We start from the raw sequence: 18,954 nt of genomic DNA on the forward strand, positions 1-18,954 counted from the left end.
ATTTCATAAGCTGAATGCAAACAATGCATGGCTTGCGAAGCAAAATTTGTCAAAAACGACACATACATTTTCTGTAAATATGTGACTATACAATTTGACAATGCTGTATAATGTAAATAGTGAAATATCAGTGTTCTTGACAGAATGCATTTAGATAAACATGGCAATGTCTAGGAAATATTATTTCTGTTTCTAATGGAATACAACAGTTACTTTTTTTTCAACTGATCTAAGATGACAAAAAACATAAAATTAAACAACAATTTATGCAACACTTTTACAACCGATTTCATTGACTAGACTTTTATGCTTTACTTCAGACTGAGTTTCCTTTAATTTTTTTCTTGAAATCTACTACATATTTTCAGGGTACCTTTTAAGACAAAGATATTACAGAAGACCAAAACTTCATATAGAAAATGGACAACTTAAAAACAAAACTCAGAAAAAAAAAATGGTATAAAAAATACAAAATATATATCACACATAACAATTTATGTTATGGGACATTCAGTCCTCGAATATCTTTAATCTGTGTTATTAAAAAGAATTTATGTGGAGTCAAAGAAGTCATGACATGCCAGCAAATAAATTGCCTTATATGCTGACAATAAATATAACAGGTGATCTAAGGTCATTCTACAGCCTAATACTAAACCTTGTAAGAATATATGGGCTACAATCTCATGCTTTTTAAAAAAATATATTAAAACCAGAAATCTCTGATGAGACTGTAGCTCTACTGTTGGTAACAGTGGAGGTCAGAGTTTTTTTCTAAATATTTCCCACTGTTTATTGAAATCACACCAAAATCTTAAATATATGAACTGGATTATGAGTCTTGGTATACTTATGTGCCAATTTTTCTTGAAATCTGCATGACCAAAACTGTAGGAGGAGTAGTGTTTTGAAAGAATTTCCTTAACTAATTTCCGTAAAAATGATGGCAATGCTCTTCAAAATCAGAATAGTACACTTAGTTCAGTCTACTTGTAAATTTTTTTTTACTGATATAGGACCAAAACTATAGGAGTAGTTGCATTTTAAATGAAATTCACAGAAATTTCCATATTGGTAAACATGTCACCTGCAGTCACTGAAATCAAAATCTGATAGAGAGATTTTTTTTAATGAAGTCTGTGCACTTACAAAAATTACTGAAATCCAAATTTTAGTCATCATGAAAATACCATTCAAAGGAATCAAAATCCAATGGAGAAAATGGTTTAGTTTAGAAGTTAACCAAGTATTTACTGAAACTGAACCAAATCTGTACAATGTGTAGCATTTTGAGTTCTTGTTTATGGATGGATAGACAGGTAGATAGATGATGAACACTTTACCATCACATAAGCACTTCTGGTCTCTAACCAGTACCGCTGAAAGAACAAAGCCTCATTCCACTTTCAGCAATTTTAAAAAAATTAAAACCAAGTGTTCAGAACATTGATTATGACATATAACATTTTCCTTGATTGTAATCAATTGAGAGAAACATAATCTTATACATGTAATTGTGTCAACTCAATAAGGATAGAATCCAAAAAATTTAAAATGGAACAATTACAAATTTTGTTCAGAAATTGCAAAGAATTATGACATATCACATATTTTTTCCTTGATTGTAATTAATTGAGAGAAACATATTGTTTGAACTAATACAGTATAACATCCACACAACAGACCAACAAAAAAAGTACAGTATAATTACGTTTTTTTTTTATAATTAATAACAATTGGTACGTAATGTATGATGAATTATGAAATTAAAATTATGGAAAAAAACCCTTGCAATTTACCTCCTGGTACATGTAGTTAAAAAGAAATTAAAAACTTTACATAATTATGTCATTATTACTTGTGCTTACTAAGAAATTAAATACTATAATTTCATATTTACACTGCTGTAGCTAAAATTCTTAAGGAGTTGCCTTTTACTTTAAAACTTAACCACGTATACAAAAAGTTATAATATATTTAAACAATCAGTAAGCATTATCGATGCTTTCTATATAAACTAAAGCAAAATCAATTTAACTTTTTCAAAATTATCTATCATAAAAAGTAAATCTCATCAAAAATAAACATACATGCATTAAAAACTGTGCTTATGTACTCATGCATGTAAACAGGTAACCACCCAATAGTACTAAGGTGAGAGACATTCAAGAGAAAAATGTCATGAATTAACAATACATATAACATTTTACAGTGTAATCATGACGTCCGTTTAAATTCCAATTGTGACTGACTGACAAAATAGACAGAGTAATATACATGTACGTAACCTTTCAGATTGTTCAAGAAGTTGGAAAAAAAGTTCCTGCTTGATTCTAATTGCTCTTGCCAAACAGCGACAGAATGATGAGGAAAAGGTACACAATGTCAATGTAAATCTGGAGAGCGCCGTAGATGTATTCCTCAGGGTCCAGTTCATGTTTCTTACCCCCAACAACCATCTGAGTGTCATACACCAGGAACTACAAAGAAACAGACAATAAATCAACAAAAAATTTTTTAAGCCAGTATCAATTCAGATGCATTCCTTCAGTGCAATTCGAAATCTTTTATTCTAAATATCATAAATAAAAAAGTATTGATTTAGTGCATTTAATAGAGCAAGATGTTGGCCATAAGCTTGTGTGTCACAGTGCTCACCTAAGGGGACCAGAACCTTGTGAAGTCCAACAATTTATAAAATATGTGTACTTATTTTCTTTTGTTACTGTACATAAGCACAATTTTTTTTCTCTTTTTATATCTGCTCTCTGGCAAACAAATACAGTTGAACTTGAGTATCTCCAACATTGATATCTCAAATACCAAGGATATATCAAAGTGAATTGGACGTCCCAACTACTAAGTTTAACTTCATTATCTAAAATCATTGGATATCTTGAAGATTTTTTCTCTCAGGCCCACTGAAATTGAGGTAAACAGGTTTGACTATTCAATAATTTAAAAGTGAGTTTGCCAGTACATTAAAAAGTTCCCATATTTAGAATTAAGTATTCTTTGTTAAATTGACCCAGTTTTCACTCTGTCCTCTTAGATTAACAAAAATATTTGGCAAACATATCCCATAGGAAATTTCAGATGTTTTATGTATGTTAAATCTCCATGCTCAAGGAGACTTATACAACATACGGTTCTGGAGCGGAGACTCAACAGTAGATGTTAGACAAACTATGTTCAGAACTTCTTGCTCAAAAGAGCTAAGAATACCTTGTTAATTACAATTTAAAATATTTAAAATTTAAGAATATGAGTTCATTAATATACATAAGTTTTTACATAATTCTATATATATACATGTACTAGTAAAAAAAAAACTAAATGCATAAGAAATGTTTTCCTTTCATATCAAGATAAATGAAAAAAATTGAAGAAGTGATACATGTATATGAAGGTACAATAAATGCACATTTAGAAGAAAATGAAATATTTTTTTCACAAGTGATAAGATACATGTAATATCAACTGTAATGTGAACTCCAACAGTCAACGATATCAAAATGTGTGAACAGTCATGCACAATGAAGACAAAGATCCTCTCATATAGCATGTTTCGACATGCACACACCATAGTGGTAACATATCCATCCACTTTTATTCAATGCATAGAGATTTGGGAAAAAATACTATGCACATATTTCAGCATATTTAGAATCTGTTGTACAGGCAGGCCATTCACAACGTAGTACAACTGGAAATTACTACATAACATTTATATGCGTATAATAAATATATATTTACATTCCACACTACATTAGAGACTTTTCACCTTTTTTGGATCATAAATCAAGCAGCTCTGATAGCAACCAGTTACTGAAAAGCTCATGCTGCTGTGTCCAGTATGCATTGGGTGATAAAATTTCTTTCACACTGACAAAAAATTTGTCCTTGCAATAATGTAAATGTAAGCATATATTAGTTACTGTTTGACTTTAACAGTGCCCTAATCACATAAGGTAGCGGAATAAATTTTCTCTAATGTGATAAATGCGTGTTTTATTCAATTTGGAAGCATATACACTGTACAACTATTCATTGCACACGCAGAAATATATTTTGGCAATGATCATGATTATGCCAACTAATGGCTGTGCCATGTAAATTGCAAATATAATTTTCCCTCTATTTTATTTTCCTTCCTAACACCTGTACAAAAATACATCTAGATCTATATGCCAAGATACACACATTATAAATATTCTGCTGGTCTCACATATCTGGGAATTTTTTTTTTTTCCAAAAAGTTTACCATAAATATTTTGAGAATCTATGTGGCTTTCAAACCAAATCTACCAAATAAATACTGTGATTTTTTCCTTAAAACCTACATACAAATGTGCTGTACACAAAACATAAACTTATTTTAACACCCAATCTTATATATACAACCGACACAACACTAAAGATATTTATCTCAAATAAGGAGAAAGATGATAAAGAGAGAACTACATGTAAAACTTAAAATCAAACAAAAGAAAAAGAAAGTTTTTGCCTTGAAAGAGGAAACAAAAACATTGGAATACTGCATCAAACAACAATTTTGTTCACAAACTACCCTAGGTCTAAATAGCACGGATGTTTCTTCTCCATCAACATTAAAAATTTGCAGAATTTGCCTTATTTTCCCCAACTAATCTAAGTAAGGACATTTTAAAAATTTAATTGAGCTGTTAAAAAAAGACAAAAAGTTATGCAGATTTATTAACGCCACTTAGATACCCTGTAGTTTGCTTCTCTCCCTTACAATAATTAAATAGAAACCATGGAAACAATATTCTTTTGAATAAATCAACAACTTATAAATTTTGCACATAATTATATAAGTACATATCATGTCTTTTCTATTGATTTCAAATTTTATACAATTGCAAGACCTTATATGTATTGTAATATATTTCAATACTAAGCAATTGCATTTATAGTTCTTTTGTTGAACTTTACTTTCACATTTCCCTGTTTGACATCTATAAACTCAACCATAATTGGTATGAGAAGAAACACATATTGTTATCTAGACCTTTCAGGAGGACTATGGATACCAAACTTTTAAGGACCTAATTTTTCTTCCCAAAACAGGCCAAAATAATGAGGAACAGGTAAACCACATCAAGGTAGAGCTGAACTGCTCCATAAATGTACTCCTCAGGGCCCAGCTCATGTTTCCTACCACCCACAATCATCTGGGTGTCGTAGACTAGAAACTATATCAATACAAAGGAACTATTTCATGCAAATGAAACAACAATCAATCTACAAGTAGGCACACAATTCATTACATTAGTAAATCAATTTTCAGTCAAATAAATTCGGCAAAATTCAGTACCTTGAAATGTACCTTTTCTGCAAAATGTTCTCTCAATTTTTAGGATTTTAAAATGATGAAGATGAATTTTATCTTGATTTCATAATATAAAACAAGAATCACAAAATAAAATTGGAGAACTGAAGAATAAGAATTGTAATTAAGAGCAATGAATTTATTAACACTGGTGTAAGAGTTATGAATCAATTACTTATGAAGTCTACTTTGCATTCAAAACAAATTTAAAAGCAAATTTGTCAAACATTTTGACTTCTGGGTGTGTAAAGTATACGCAGTAATTGAAAGTTAGCATTCACAGTTTTTGAGAGCAAGGCAAATCTTAAATCCCATTTATTAGAAAAAAGGTATTATATTTATAGTACAGACATTTTACACAACCATATTTCAAAACTGACACCTCTTGTATCCTCCTGAGTCAAAAGTTTTACTTTTCATAAGTATGCACACATATATTTTTTTGAGATTAAATAAATGGACAGACAGATTAATTCCAGAATACCCTGACACTATTTTTTCCCTTCCTTTTGTGGTTTTGTTTTGTTTATCTAGTTGTTTGTTTATTTGGGGGTTATGGCTACTATAAACGAAATGTTACATTGGCATGCGAATGTTAGAATCTGCTTTATATGTTAACAAGCTTCAACATTCCTGTTCTATAATCTTACCAATGAGAAAACAAGAGCAGCCAATCCTCCCCAAACACAGTCCAGGATCTGTAAAACACAGAAAACAGTCTCTTAAACAGACACACAAGGTATCAATCTTAATGACACACTAAAATTAAACATTACTGTAGATCACTATATTTTCACAATACCTTATTTTCAATTGATAGCTATTTGGTATTTATAAGTGAAACAAAAATTTTCGCCAGTTGTGGTTATTCTTGTATATAATCCTTAGCAATGTAAATTTAGGGAATAACTGTCTTATTTTTTTTAATTCATGACAATGATCAATCGAGTGGCTTGCGTGATAATTTGCATAAATGCCTTCGGCATTTATGCATGAAATTATCACGCAAGCCAATCGATTGATCATCGTCATGAATCCAAAAAATCTGAGAGTTAATATTCCTTATATTTACATGCTCCTGATTCTGCAAATTCCCGTGCTAATAGCCCCACTTCTGTCTCTATTTGTCACGCCCCGCACATGATTTTTTTTAACCGCACCTATCGATGAACCAGTAGATTTATGTAGAAATAAAGTATTTTTACAATTTGTAATTTTATCTCGGACAAAGACATTGGAAATGTAAATATATATGCATAAATGAAATTTTTGCGAGCAGACAGACACACATCATTACGTGAAAATAGAGTTCTGAGGAATAATAAGTGATTTACAGTATGGGATAGGTCTAAATGCCATATTCAAACCACAACATTTTAAGACAATGCTGAAAGGAATATATTTTCACATACTGTAAACATACTTTTTCCTGCTGGGGTCATGATTCCGCTGAATCACTATTTCCGTTCAATCCGTGGGCAGAAAATTACGCGAATTTCTTAGATTTCCATTGTATGTCTTAAATTACTCAGTGATAAATTTCAGAAGAAAGTGTGTCACTGCATACATAGTATAAATTAATCTCACTTGGGGAAAAAAGTACATATACAGTATTTTAAATGCATGCAAATATATCAACTTTTGTCTGAATGTCTTGTTAAGAGGTCATAAGTTACACAAAAATTAGTGATACAAAAGTTTGCTGAATCAAAATGTTGTAAATGATTTGCAAGAAAAGAACATACGTAGTTGTATCCAACGGTGAAATAAACGATCATGACAGACCAGCCAAAAAAGAACAGCACCATCACTAACGCAAACAACAATCCCGAGCACATGGTGAAGTCAATCTACAGCATAAAAATTTTTCTCTGTGTGACTTTAATGACACTTGAAGTTTCCCTGAACTTGATATCTATGGTTGCCAAAATACTTTATGATTACAATTTTAACAAGAGGCCCATGGGCCACATCACTCACCTGAGTACTCTGGCTAGGAAAAAGCAGAAATCAGTTCAGTCTTGAAAGGTTGAAAAGTTTAAATATAAAAGTGGTTTGGGGGGGGGGGGGGGGCATGAATTGAATAAATTTGAATCTACATTACCTGAGGATGCTTCCATTTAAATATGACCAATCATGGCTTTGCTGTTCTTGAGTAGTAGATTTTTTAAAGATTTTTCCTATGTATTCCTATGTAAAACTTTGATCACCCATTGTGGCCCCACCCTACCCCCAGGGGTCATCATTTGGACAAACTTGAATCTACACAACCTCAGAATGCTTCCATATAAATATGACCAATCATGGCTTTGCTGTTCTTAAAAAATAGTTTTTTTAAAGATTTTTCCTATGTATTCCTACGTAAAACTTTGATCACCCATTGTGGCCCCACCCTACCCCAAGGGTTCATGATTTGAACAAACTTGAATCTACACTATCTAAGAATGCTTCCATATAAATATGACCAATCATGGCTTTGCTGTTCTTAAAAAATAGTTTTTTTTTAAAGATTTTTACTATGTATTCTTCATATGTAAAACTTTGATTGCCCATTGTGGCCCACCCTATCTCCGGGGGTCATGATTTGAATAAACTTGAATCTACACTACCTGAGGATGCTTCCTTGTAAATATGACCAATCATGGCTTTGCTGTTCTTGAGAAGAAGATTTTTAAAGATTTTTCCTATATATTCCTACGTAAAACTTTGATCCCCCATTGTGGCCCCACCCGACCCCCGGGGGTCATGATTTGAATAAATTTGAATCTACACTACCTGAGGATACTTCCATGTAAATATGACCAATCATGGCTTTGCTGTTCTTGAGAAGAAGATTTTTAAAGATTTTTCCTATACATTCCTATGTAAAACTTTGATCCCCCATTGTGGCCCCACCCGACCCCTGGGGATCATGATTTGAACAAACTTTAATCTACACTACCTGACGATGCTTCCACATAAGTTTCATATTTTCAAGCACAGTGGTTCTTGAGAAGAAGATTTTTTAATGATGCCATTAATTTTTCACGAATTCATATTTATCTCCCCTTGTAAGAAGCGTGGCCCTTCATTTGAACACACTTGAATCCCCTATACCCAAGGATACTTTGTGGCAAGTTTGGTTGAAATTGGCCCAGTGGTTCTGGAGAAGAAGTAGAAAATGTAAAAAGTTTACAGACAGACAGACAGACGGATAGACGGACAGACGGACTACAGACAAAATGTGATCAGAAAAGCTCACTTGAGCCTTCGGCTCAGGTGAGCTAAAAAAGCTAATATAGGAAATGTACCCACTGCCTAAAAGCACTCTGTATTAAACTTTCATTTAATATGATAAAAAAACTTGTCAAAAAAAAAGTTACCTTTGTCTGTATGGCAAACAGGGAGATAGCCAGACACACTGCAGCGGTGATGCCAGCTGCCACCAGGACAGAATTCGTGGTGTAAAAGCTTTTGTAAAGAATCCATTATATTAGATCTACATGTACTAATATATGAAGTGAACTTTTCTTTTTGATTTCTGAAATATTTATCTATATAATCCCCCCCCCCCCCATAAAATTAATAGACTTAAATAAATTAAAACAATAGTTTAAAGTAGATGCTTTTAAGTTGAATTTTGAATAAGACAAGAATTACATGTATATTTAAATACTGAACCTGCTGATTGTTCCAACCATCCATGATAGTGCAAGTGTCTGTAAATTAATATATGTAAATCAGAAAACTGAATATAAACATTTGTTCTAACACAACTGTCCAATTGAATGTAACATGTTAACTGCCAATACAAATGCTTAATTACTGTACTCACAAAAATTGCCAGGCAGATAAAGTTTCCCGGAGATTTCCGTCTGACAGAGGGGATACAGACCAGTACAAAGTAGGTCACGAGGAAAACACCACTATAAGAAGATATATATATATATATATATATATATATATATATATATATATATATATATATATATATATATATATATATATATATATATAATTAAAACATGATTGTGACATAAACCTTTTGTTTGTGTTGTCCACTCTATAGATTAATGTTGAGCTAAATCCTCAAACAATCCATCAAGTTACCTGTAAGTGTCCATTCTTTTTGGAAAACTGTCCATTCTTTTAAGAATGGACAGTTTTTTCAAAAAGAATGGACAGTTAAAACAAACAAAATGGAGTTACAGGTAAACTTTGGAATGTGTTCCAGAGGGAAACAAAAACAAATACACTAAGGACCCTCTCTACACCAGTGCAGAATGTTTTTGGGATATTGAGAAAATTACACTGAATAAAGGTGTAAATATTGAGCTTATCTATTTAATTTTCAATATATGGTGCGTGGCATTTACCCCCAGGAAAAATGTTCAAACACAACACAGTATCAGTGAACAGAAATCACTGTTGTTTATTTCCATGGAGAACATACATGTAAATAATGTGTTCAATTAATTTATCTTGGCCTTTTAAAATGTTAAGAATACTTGAATTGATTACAAATTGAGTAATATGCTGTAAATTTCTATTTAATGGAATTTAGATCTAAGGGCAGATCACTCTAACTGCAGAAAATACCATAGAATCAGAACTCTTTTAAATACTTTTTAATTTACATGTAAATAACAAAAAGAATGCAGGGATCAAAGTTAATCCAGAACACAATGTCTGCACAGCATCCACTCGATTTTACTCTCTTAAATCCATGAATAATGCACATTATTCAATACTCAAAACTTAATTTTCACAAAACTTGAATTCAAATGACACAATTAAGTATCTGATTAAAATTTCAGAAAAATTATTCCCTCAAGAATTCACTTTCAGATAGAAGTACGTCTAATATTAAATCCTCCACCCAGAAAACAATTTGCACCATGAACACTACACTGCTGCAGTTAATATTTCGGTAGAAAATAAATAAAAATGAAACATTTCCAGATTTGATTCAAAAAACATTTTCAGGTCGAAGAATGGCTCATGGCTAATCCAACACTAAGAACACAATTTGCATCTCACCATTACATTGCTGCAGTTCATAAACAGAATTCAAATAAAACATTTCCAGGTTTGATTCAAATTTGATCTTCTGTATCTGTCGTCGAAGTTCATTTTTGGGTCAAAATTTGGCTAATATTTCTTTTACTTTTCTGTTTCCAGATCCAAATATCACTAATTAAGTGCATATATTTGGATTATTAGATTTTGATTCTGTCATATACTCTCTCCATCACAGAAAAACATGTATGCCTTTACAACGCAAACTGTAAACTGATTTTGGAACATCGCATACTTGTAAAAATACTAGTATCCCAAAAATTCACCTGTAACTGTCCATTCTTAAGACAAAGACCTTTTGTTATTTGCTTCTGGAAACACAATGGCTATTCAACAAATTGCTCTGCATCTCTACCTTACCTGTGACTGTCCATTCTGTAAACAATGAACTTGTCATTGTATGTGTGCTACTTGTTATATCTGATACCAGTTTTGTACATTTTTCATTTAATTTTCAGAACAAAGAAAATCATATTTTAAGTAGGAGAAAGGCCTCAAACTGTCCATTCTGTGAGAGAAAGAACTAATCTCGGGCCTACAACCCTTGATTAGTTCTTTCTCTCACAGAATGGACAGTTTTCAGCCTTTCTCCTTTACATAAACCACCTCCAAAGCATAAGTTTCATATCATAAAATGATGACAACAACATAGGGTTTCCAAGCTTGACCTCCTTAGATAAGTAAAAATAATTAAATATACATATATCTATATACAGACACAAATAAGGCTTATGAAATCCTCCTTTAGACAAAGTATCATAATAAAGAACTAGTGCAGTGATGAGAAATATAACTTACTATCCAAGATAATAAAACCAAGCTCCAGTTGTCTGCATCCAATTTCTGACAGGTGTCCTACAAGTGCAAGAATATTCTTTATATGAACATCCTTTTATCTAGCAAGACTTTACATATACAATGTTATTTGGATTATTAAAACTAGGCTTTGTAATGATCACTCAAAATTTTTTTCAGTCTAGAATTTAAACTTCAACATTTTCTTATGAACTGCATTGTTTCACTGTAAGGATTACATACACATAAGAAAACAGAAAAGCAAATCCAAATGTCACCAACAGCTGTGCCATCAAGATCAAGTAAACCTGTAAATAAGAATTATAAATGTAACCACCCATATCACAGATTACACTATCAATTTAGTTGTATTACAGAAAATCACAGAAGACATTATCAATCACAGAAAATGCATTTTACCCCCCCCCCCCCCCCCCTCCCCTTCTGGGCTTCTTTATAGGCAAGCTTAGAAAAAAAATCAAGAGTTAATTGCTAATAAGTGGTAAAAAAGCAAGTATATAAATTACCAAAAGTCTCTGATGATGCTGTAGCTCTAATAATTTGATATCAAGATCTTACAATAGGGTACAAGAGGCCCAAGGGCCTTCACGGTCACATGAGTACAATACAACCCTGTAAAGGATCCATGGAATTGTAAATAATTATACAACAAGATAAAAAAGATGATCAGGAATCAATAAAATAGTCAGTCTGGTAATCAGCGGCACTTCATAAATTTGCCTGTACATGCCAGTGCAATCTGCACTCTATGATAATTAACAGACCTTTAGCATAGATCATAACATAGCATCATCCCCATACTATATTGGCCTCTCTTGACCTTAGAACAATATTTCATATAAGGTATTTCTGTCCCATTTTCATTCATCTATTACTTTAAGGTCAACCTGACTATCAAAAACTATGAAAGTACTTATTATTTTACAAATTCTTGCATAATTCTTTCATTCAATTTACTTATCAATTACATTATTTAACACTGATTGATAATCATAAGTGAATAATAGAGGAGTGCTTCTCTTAAAGCAGAGTGTGATCATAATAGAGCCCCACCCTAACTCCAAAACCCCTGTCTTAGGGGCCATGAATTTCATAATTGCAGAAGCACTCTTTCTCATCATAACCATGCACTTAATATGTCTGCTAAATACTCGAGAGCAAAGAAGAAGATTTTCAAAGAATTAATGCACTTTCATTGTATGATCAATGGAGCCCTGTCCAAGCTCCAGAACCCCTGACCCAGGTCCATGAATTTCATTATTTTGGAAGAAACAATTTTGCTCATCATAACCATGCACTAAGTTTGTATTTTAAATACCCACTAGCAGAGAAGAAGATTTTCAAAGAATTAATGCATTTTCACCATATGACCAATAGAGCCCCACCTTCACACCCAGGGGCCACAAATTTCACAATTTTTGAGGCGGCACTTTTACGCATCATATTTATGCACTTTGTTTGTTCTGCTAAACATAAAGAGGAGAGAAGATTTTATGCATTTTCACTATATGATCTGTAGAGTACCACCCTAACACCAGAACTCCTGACCCTGGGGCCATAACTTTCACAATTTTGGTAGAGGGCTAAAAGCTCATTACTATCATGACAACAGTTTGGCTGCTTGATGTCAAAAAGTAAAGAAGATTTTTGAAGATTGGTGGTTTTAGCCCCATCGCTCAGGCTCCAGAGTAGCAGGAACCAAGAAATTTATAATTTTTGTTCCCCTTAATCTATAGATGCTTTATGCCAAAATTGGTTGAAACAGGTTCAGCAATTCCAGAGGAGCAGCTTAAAATGTTCAAATGTTAACAGATGACACACAACGCATGATGACAGATGAAAGCAGATAGCAGTATGTCACCTGAGTGACTCAGGTGACCTATAATAAAGGGAAAATTTGCACATGGACTGGTAAAATTTCTTTTTCCATTATGCAATCACAGAATATTAATTGATGTTTTTCTAAACTTGAACCCAGTTTCAAGGAAATCAAATCGAAACTGTAAGAGAAAAAGCATTTTGAGAGAAGTTCATAATTATTACACGTATATATATTCATAATAACCATGAAAACAAAACAATAGGAGAAGTAACATTTGGGGAAAAAATTATTTAAGATTATTTTAATAACCATGACAACAGCTTTAATCAAAATACAAACCTGATATAGAACTATTACCACTGTTGCTAGTTACATTCCTTGCCTAAATTCTGAAACATTTAAGGTAAATAATTTTGGACATACCTAGCACCTTTATTTTTTTTTATTTTCATCATGATATGAGTGATAAATTTGCATAAGTTATCAAGTTCTTTGTTTTTCTTGTTCATGTATGAAATGCCATGTTCTCTCAGGTAATATATATACCTGGTATATGTTTTACATTATCTTATTTATTGTCATATTGATATAAATATAAATACATGTACTGTTTACTACTGCATATATAGTAGGAGAGCCCAACAGTGGCAGATCCAGGAATCTTGAAAAGGGGGGGGGGGGGGGCAACCACTTCTGGGTTTGGACACAAAATGGGGCCCCCTCTAAATCCGCCAGTGCCAACTATGTAGTTTACTTCATACCAAGTTTTGACACACTAAATCTGCTGTAGGTATAGCATTTTGAGGGGGAAAAAAATTTAAAACAAACAGCCAATGAACACCATTAATATAAATGTTATTTTGGATCTTAATCCTCAGAGATAGAAATCCACTATATTTTCATTGTACCCATGAAGCTACATGTACCGGAAAATAAGTTAATTGTCAAGTAACATCAGAAGTAGTGGTATTTAACATATTAAGCAGCTTTAGCTATCTTGCTTTGGAGCTTAATTAATTGTCTAATGGTACAATCTGTCTAATCCTACAGTACTGTTTAATATCAATACTGGAAAATTCAAGGAGATAATAAGATTTAATGTCTGAGGTGATTTTTGGATTTCCCAAGATATAGGAAAATTAATTACTCTTTGTCTTTATTGTTGAGTAGTTATTGATTCAAAATTTTCTAGTTATATAACCAGTTATAGATCTGGGATTTACATCTGACGTGAACACTCTGGAACATCCAGTACTATAAGAAGTAATTGTAGACAGCAAGATTTAAATTGATTACTTTATGTATTCATTTCTGGGAACATTTTTCTCTTGAAAATTTCATCATTCTGAAGATGTATTTGAAAATTAACCTCCATCCCCCACTCCAATTAATTAAAAAAAAGAGATAAGGCTTACTTTCGAAATTCTAGGTTATAATATCAGCACAGCTATATATTTTTACATACAGATTTGACTTCAAGTTCTGATCAGGATATATAGCTGGAAGAAATCACATCTGATTTGCACTCTGTGTTAATATTACAGATCAAACTGAAGAAGGTGTCAGCTCCTTGTCATATGCTTATTTAAGAGCTGAAAGTACTACTATACATAGGCTTTAGTGATGCATGAGTACTGTATCGTTAAAAACTGTCTTCAACATCTTAGCTCTTGGTTCATCGACCTCGATTTCCTTGAGACTAACCTACCTTTCGGATGAAGCCTCGCCTCACAGCCTTGTCACTAAAGGTACCACCGACAAAAATAGGCTCGGGATCATGTGCTGGTGGAACTGGTGCTCCATATCCTAAGAAAATTTGTCTAAAATGTTTTTAAAAATTGCTTATGCATCCCACACTCAATAAATGTTTCCAAAATGTGTAGTAGAATTCCCTCATATGTAATTATTATAAATTTAAACAAGAGAAATACATGTACTGTTTACTACTGACTAGAAAACCAATAAAACAAGCCAGCATTGAGCCCCAAGTCTTACATCTCGAAGTCCAAACAACTCTTTCTTCATGTATTTTAACCTCAATATCTCAAACTCTCAAATCTCAGAGTTTTCACGACCCCATTGAGTTGGAGATAACGAAGCTTTACTGTATTTTATGAGCAAAATTAATCACTATTTATCATGTTTATATCTAATAAGTTGTCTAAAATTATATTTTTTTTTTTCCAATTCTAAAAATTCTACAAGGATATATTCTATATGATGTACATTATCTCCAAACAAAATTTTTACAAGCAGCTTTACATATATGAAAACAGTTGTTTTCAATTCTGAACACATCACACTATCTCTAGCTCAGAAAATTCAAATGAAATCACCATAATTAGTTGGCTGGGAGTATCCTGGTGGATATCCTGTTAGTGGTTGGGAATATCCACCTGCTGGTGGAGGATATCCCCCTTCCTGTGGGGGGTATCCTCCAGATTGTTGTGGATACCCTGGCTGTGTTGAGTACCCTTCTTGCTTGCCAGGATAATCTGAAAGATAAATATTACACTGATTATCTTAATGATGAGAAATACTAAAAATCAGAATCAAATAATCACTGAATTTTCTATAAAAAATCTAGAATTCTAAACATTTGTTACATAAAGGAGGAAATGGTCCTGGCCCCCTATCTATGTTCTCAAAAGATTATCATTTTAAAAAAGTGCTCTACTGGATTGTAATTAGAGAAAGATTGCACATCAAAACTTAATAATTGATATCATATAAAAACTGTCAAGGAGGAGTAGCATTTTGAGATACATGTACAAAGGTGCAGGTACAATGTATTGTTTGCAGACAAACAAACAGATAGCTAAATGGACAGCTGATACCTTCCAATCACATAAACTCTTCTGAATTTGACAGTAGAAACATATGTCATTATAAATAAATGTTATTTCCAAGTACACAGTAAACTTTATACTGTACATTTCTTATTTTTTGGGAGTACTTAAGATTAATATAGCGAAATGGCTCTCTGATGTCAAATCGTGAGAACAATAATTCGGGAAAGGACAGTTGATCAAGAGATTTTATATGGATTTCAGTACCATAAAAATAAAAGCGAGTAAATCTATTTTGCGAGTGGTTCTTCTCCCGAAATTACGCTATATTTAGGAATCTACAATACTGGTATTTGAAATAAGGATGCATGTGCATCTGGAATTGGTTTTTCTGCTTTTGAATAAACAAATTGGTATGAAAATATAGCTGCAAAATATGATAAGATTACTAATATTCATACCAGTTAAATGACAAGCATAACCCTGCAGCTTGTGTTGTGTAAATGATTTCAACTCAGATATTATCATATTTTTATTAGATATTTAAATATTGAATACTATTAAATTTGTGGAAAATATGGATACAAAAATTATCCAGGTAATAAATGGCTTTTCTTTTTGCCAATAAATATAAGGATAAATAAACAAATGGAAATTTTGAAATATACCCATTATATATAAAAGCGTAAAGTACATGTACAAAGAACCCCTTCCTTAAAACTGAGAGGTGTGTTCTGCATTACCGGTAAGTGACTGTATCATCTATTTTCCTCTTCCTGTTGTTGACTAACTATTATTCATAGTGATACACAAGTATACAGTTGTCTACCACCAAATATATAGCAACAGAATAACATGCAAAGACTTAAAGAATACCTTAATTTCTCGTCATTGTCATATGAATAACGACTGCATAAACTAATAGCTATGGAATGTGTCATAGTTCAAAAAATGTAGTTCTTTCAGATATGTGGGAATATATCTTTTTTCCGTTATTTACATTCTTGTACAGTGTAAAAAAAAATCATTTCAAGAAAAAAAAATTAAGTCAATTTAATTATTTAATTGTAAAAACTAATATACTGTGTGAATTAAAACTAATTAAATTACACAAGTATTAAAGAAGTATGTAAAACAACACTGAACAATAAACTAGATTATTCCTACACTTCTCCATTTACTATTATTTTATAAACTGTTACAGTACCTGCTGCTTGGTTATAGGAAGGAGGAGGGGCTGATGGTGCTGACATTTTCCCAAAATGTCTGAAATAAACAACAGGTATGGGTTAGGTTACTCAGATGACTCTATAAATTTTACACAATAATTAACATTAATTGATTTTTTCTTCCATTGCATACATTTCAACAATATATAAAAAAAATGTTTACCAATGATAATTGATGGTTAATTTGAATCTTTAATATGACATTAATAAGAGAAATATGAGAATTATTCAGCTCATAGTGCTAGTCACATGATTTAAGCATTGCACAATATTGTACTAATGAATATTCTACACTCCCAAAATAGAAAATGAATGAAACTACCTCCGCTTTTAACCACATTTCAATGAAAAAGTTACACATAAAAGCTTCATTAAATATGTATGTATGAGATAATGTAACTGATCAGAGTGACTTTGCTCCTGTCTTCACAGACCCCACCCCCTCCTTGTTCTCCTGCTTGTTTAATGCTTAATACCTTCATACAAATGCCAAAAGAGACAGAATGTTTGAACAATCTATTTCTGGGCTTAACACGAATCAATGTTCTGATTAAAATTATTTGCTCGAATCTTTTTGAGAAAGACATCTAAAACACTGGTAGTTTTTGGTTTTTCCTCATCTACCCAATTTTTACTGGCAGTCTATTGCTAGCACTTAATGCAAGTATTTCGCTTAAGGCTGCAATACAGTTTTGACAATCCACTTCAACAAAATACTTTAAAAGTGAATTTTGATTTTTTATTAAAACATTATCGCTATTTCGGTGAAATTATACAGCCTTGTCGTCGGTATAAAAAAAAATATCTGCAATAGGAAACCACAACGACAGTATTTATGAATAGAAAAGGAGTTAACACATAATTTTACCTGTCCTTCTGGAAATCTGAACGGTAATGTGAAATATTTCCGACTAGGAAGAGAAATTCATGAAAACAATTTATTCTATTCTCAATTCTGTGATTACCAAAGTGATGACGTCACAAAATAAATAGGACCTCGATCCCGATGGAACATTGTAGAAAAAAAAATGTATGTACATATTGATAGTCGAGCCCGTGGGAAGCAATTTCAGTTGGGAGGGGGGAGGGGGGGGGGCAACTAAATATTTTTCAGTTGGGGGGCACTACCAAAATTCAAAATTTTCTTGCAAGCAGATAAAAAGGCTATCAAATGTTATTACTGAGGGGGCACAAGCATATAGTAGCTATGTTTTGATAAATCACTGCCTTTGTCTACTAATGTATCTTTCATGCCTCTCTGGGGGCCCTTGATTGGAAATAAATATTGTCTATATATTTTCTATATTGCATAGTATACTATATATCAACAAAATTATTAGGGGGCACCCCCACCCCCCACCCCGTTCCTACGATCATGACAACTTTTATAATTTCTTGTCCAAAAGTGACTTCTTCACTGTATTATTACTATATAAAGGTATAAAGATCTATCTTAGTAGTGAAACTATTATTAACAATGAAGCACAACATCAATAAAATATAAGAATTTTTACACGAATTGAGTGTAATTTAGTACTATAGTTTCCCAGACTTTTAATGTAATAGTATATATATATATATATATATATATATATATATATATATGACATATGGCTTTAGGAGACCAAGGAGGATATATTTTCTAGCTTAGGGAGACCACTGGATTAAGGCGACCTTTTTCGGTCTCCCTATTATTTTGACCTCATCAGTATTGCAAATGTCTTTTTATAGATAAATAAACAGTCTGCCATTAAATATTATTAATCTTTAACTCTGTTATTTAACATTCAAAAGTTGTCTAATTCCTATCATCTTCCCTAAAAAAGAAAAGAATGTATAACCTACGTATAATTTCAAAGGATAATTTTTCTGCATTTTGGAGACCAT

The 18,954-nt window shown here is 32.2% G+C and overlaps 1 protein-coding gene across 1 annotated transcript; it reads right to left on the bottom strand.

The window, feature by feature from the left end:
• Positions 1-493: 493 nt before the first annotated feature.
• Positions 494-18,024, bottom strand: LOC133186343 (protein lifeguard 3-like). Its single transcript, XM_061321600.1, has 12 exons — positions 17,936-18,024; positions 17,046-17,104; positions 15,386-15,544; positions 14,758-14,855; positions 11,450-11,514; positions 11,210-11,266; positions 9,168-9,258; positions 9,014-9,051; positions 8,716-8,803; positions 7,099-7,203; positions 6,004-6,051; positions 494-2,480 (listed from the first exon to the last, which is right to left on the bottom strand). Exons 2-12 carry the CDS (start codon positions 17,089-17,091, stop codon positions 2,334-2,336), a joined length of 942 nt encoding a protein of 313 aa, XP_061177584.1. The 5' UTR covers positions 17,092-17,104; positions 17,936-18,024; the 3' UTR covers positions 494-2,333.
• Between the last annotated feature and the right edge of the window lie 930 nt (positions 18,025-18,954).

The sequence above is a fragment of the Saccostrea echinata genome, unplaced genomic scaffold (genome assembly GCF_033153115.1).
Source record: "Saccostrea echinata isolate AGI-Se365-2 ecotype Australia unplaced genomic scaffold, CSIRO_AGI_Sech_v1 ptg000001l, whole genome shotgun sequence".
Classification (NCBI taxonomy): Eukaryota; Metazoa; Mollusca; class Bivalvia; order Ostreida; family Ostreidae; genus Saccostrea; species Saccostrea echinata.

Bases quoted from the DNA above. Each gene is read 5' to 3' on its own strand.
- LOC133186343 (XM_061321600.1), bottom strand. From the start codon at position 17,091: ATGTCAGCACCATCAGCCCCTCCTCCTTCCTATAACCAAGCAGCAG. The intron at 8,804-9,013 runs GTTCAGTATTTA...TCTTTACAAAAG, and splicing joins ATGGTTGGAACAATCAGCAG to CTTTTACACCACGAATTCTG. The intron at 6,052-7,098 runs GTATGTTCTTTT...TGTGTTTTACAG, and splicing joins TCACCGTTGGATACAACTAC to ATCCTGGACTGTGTTTGGGG.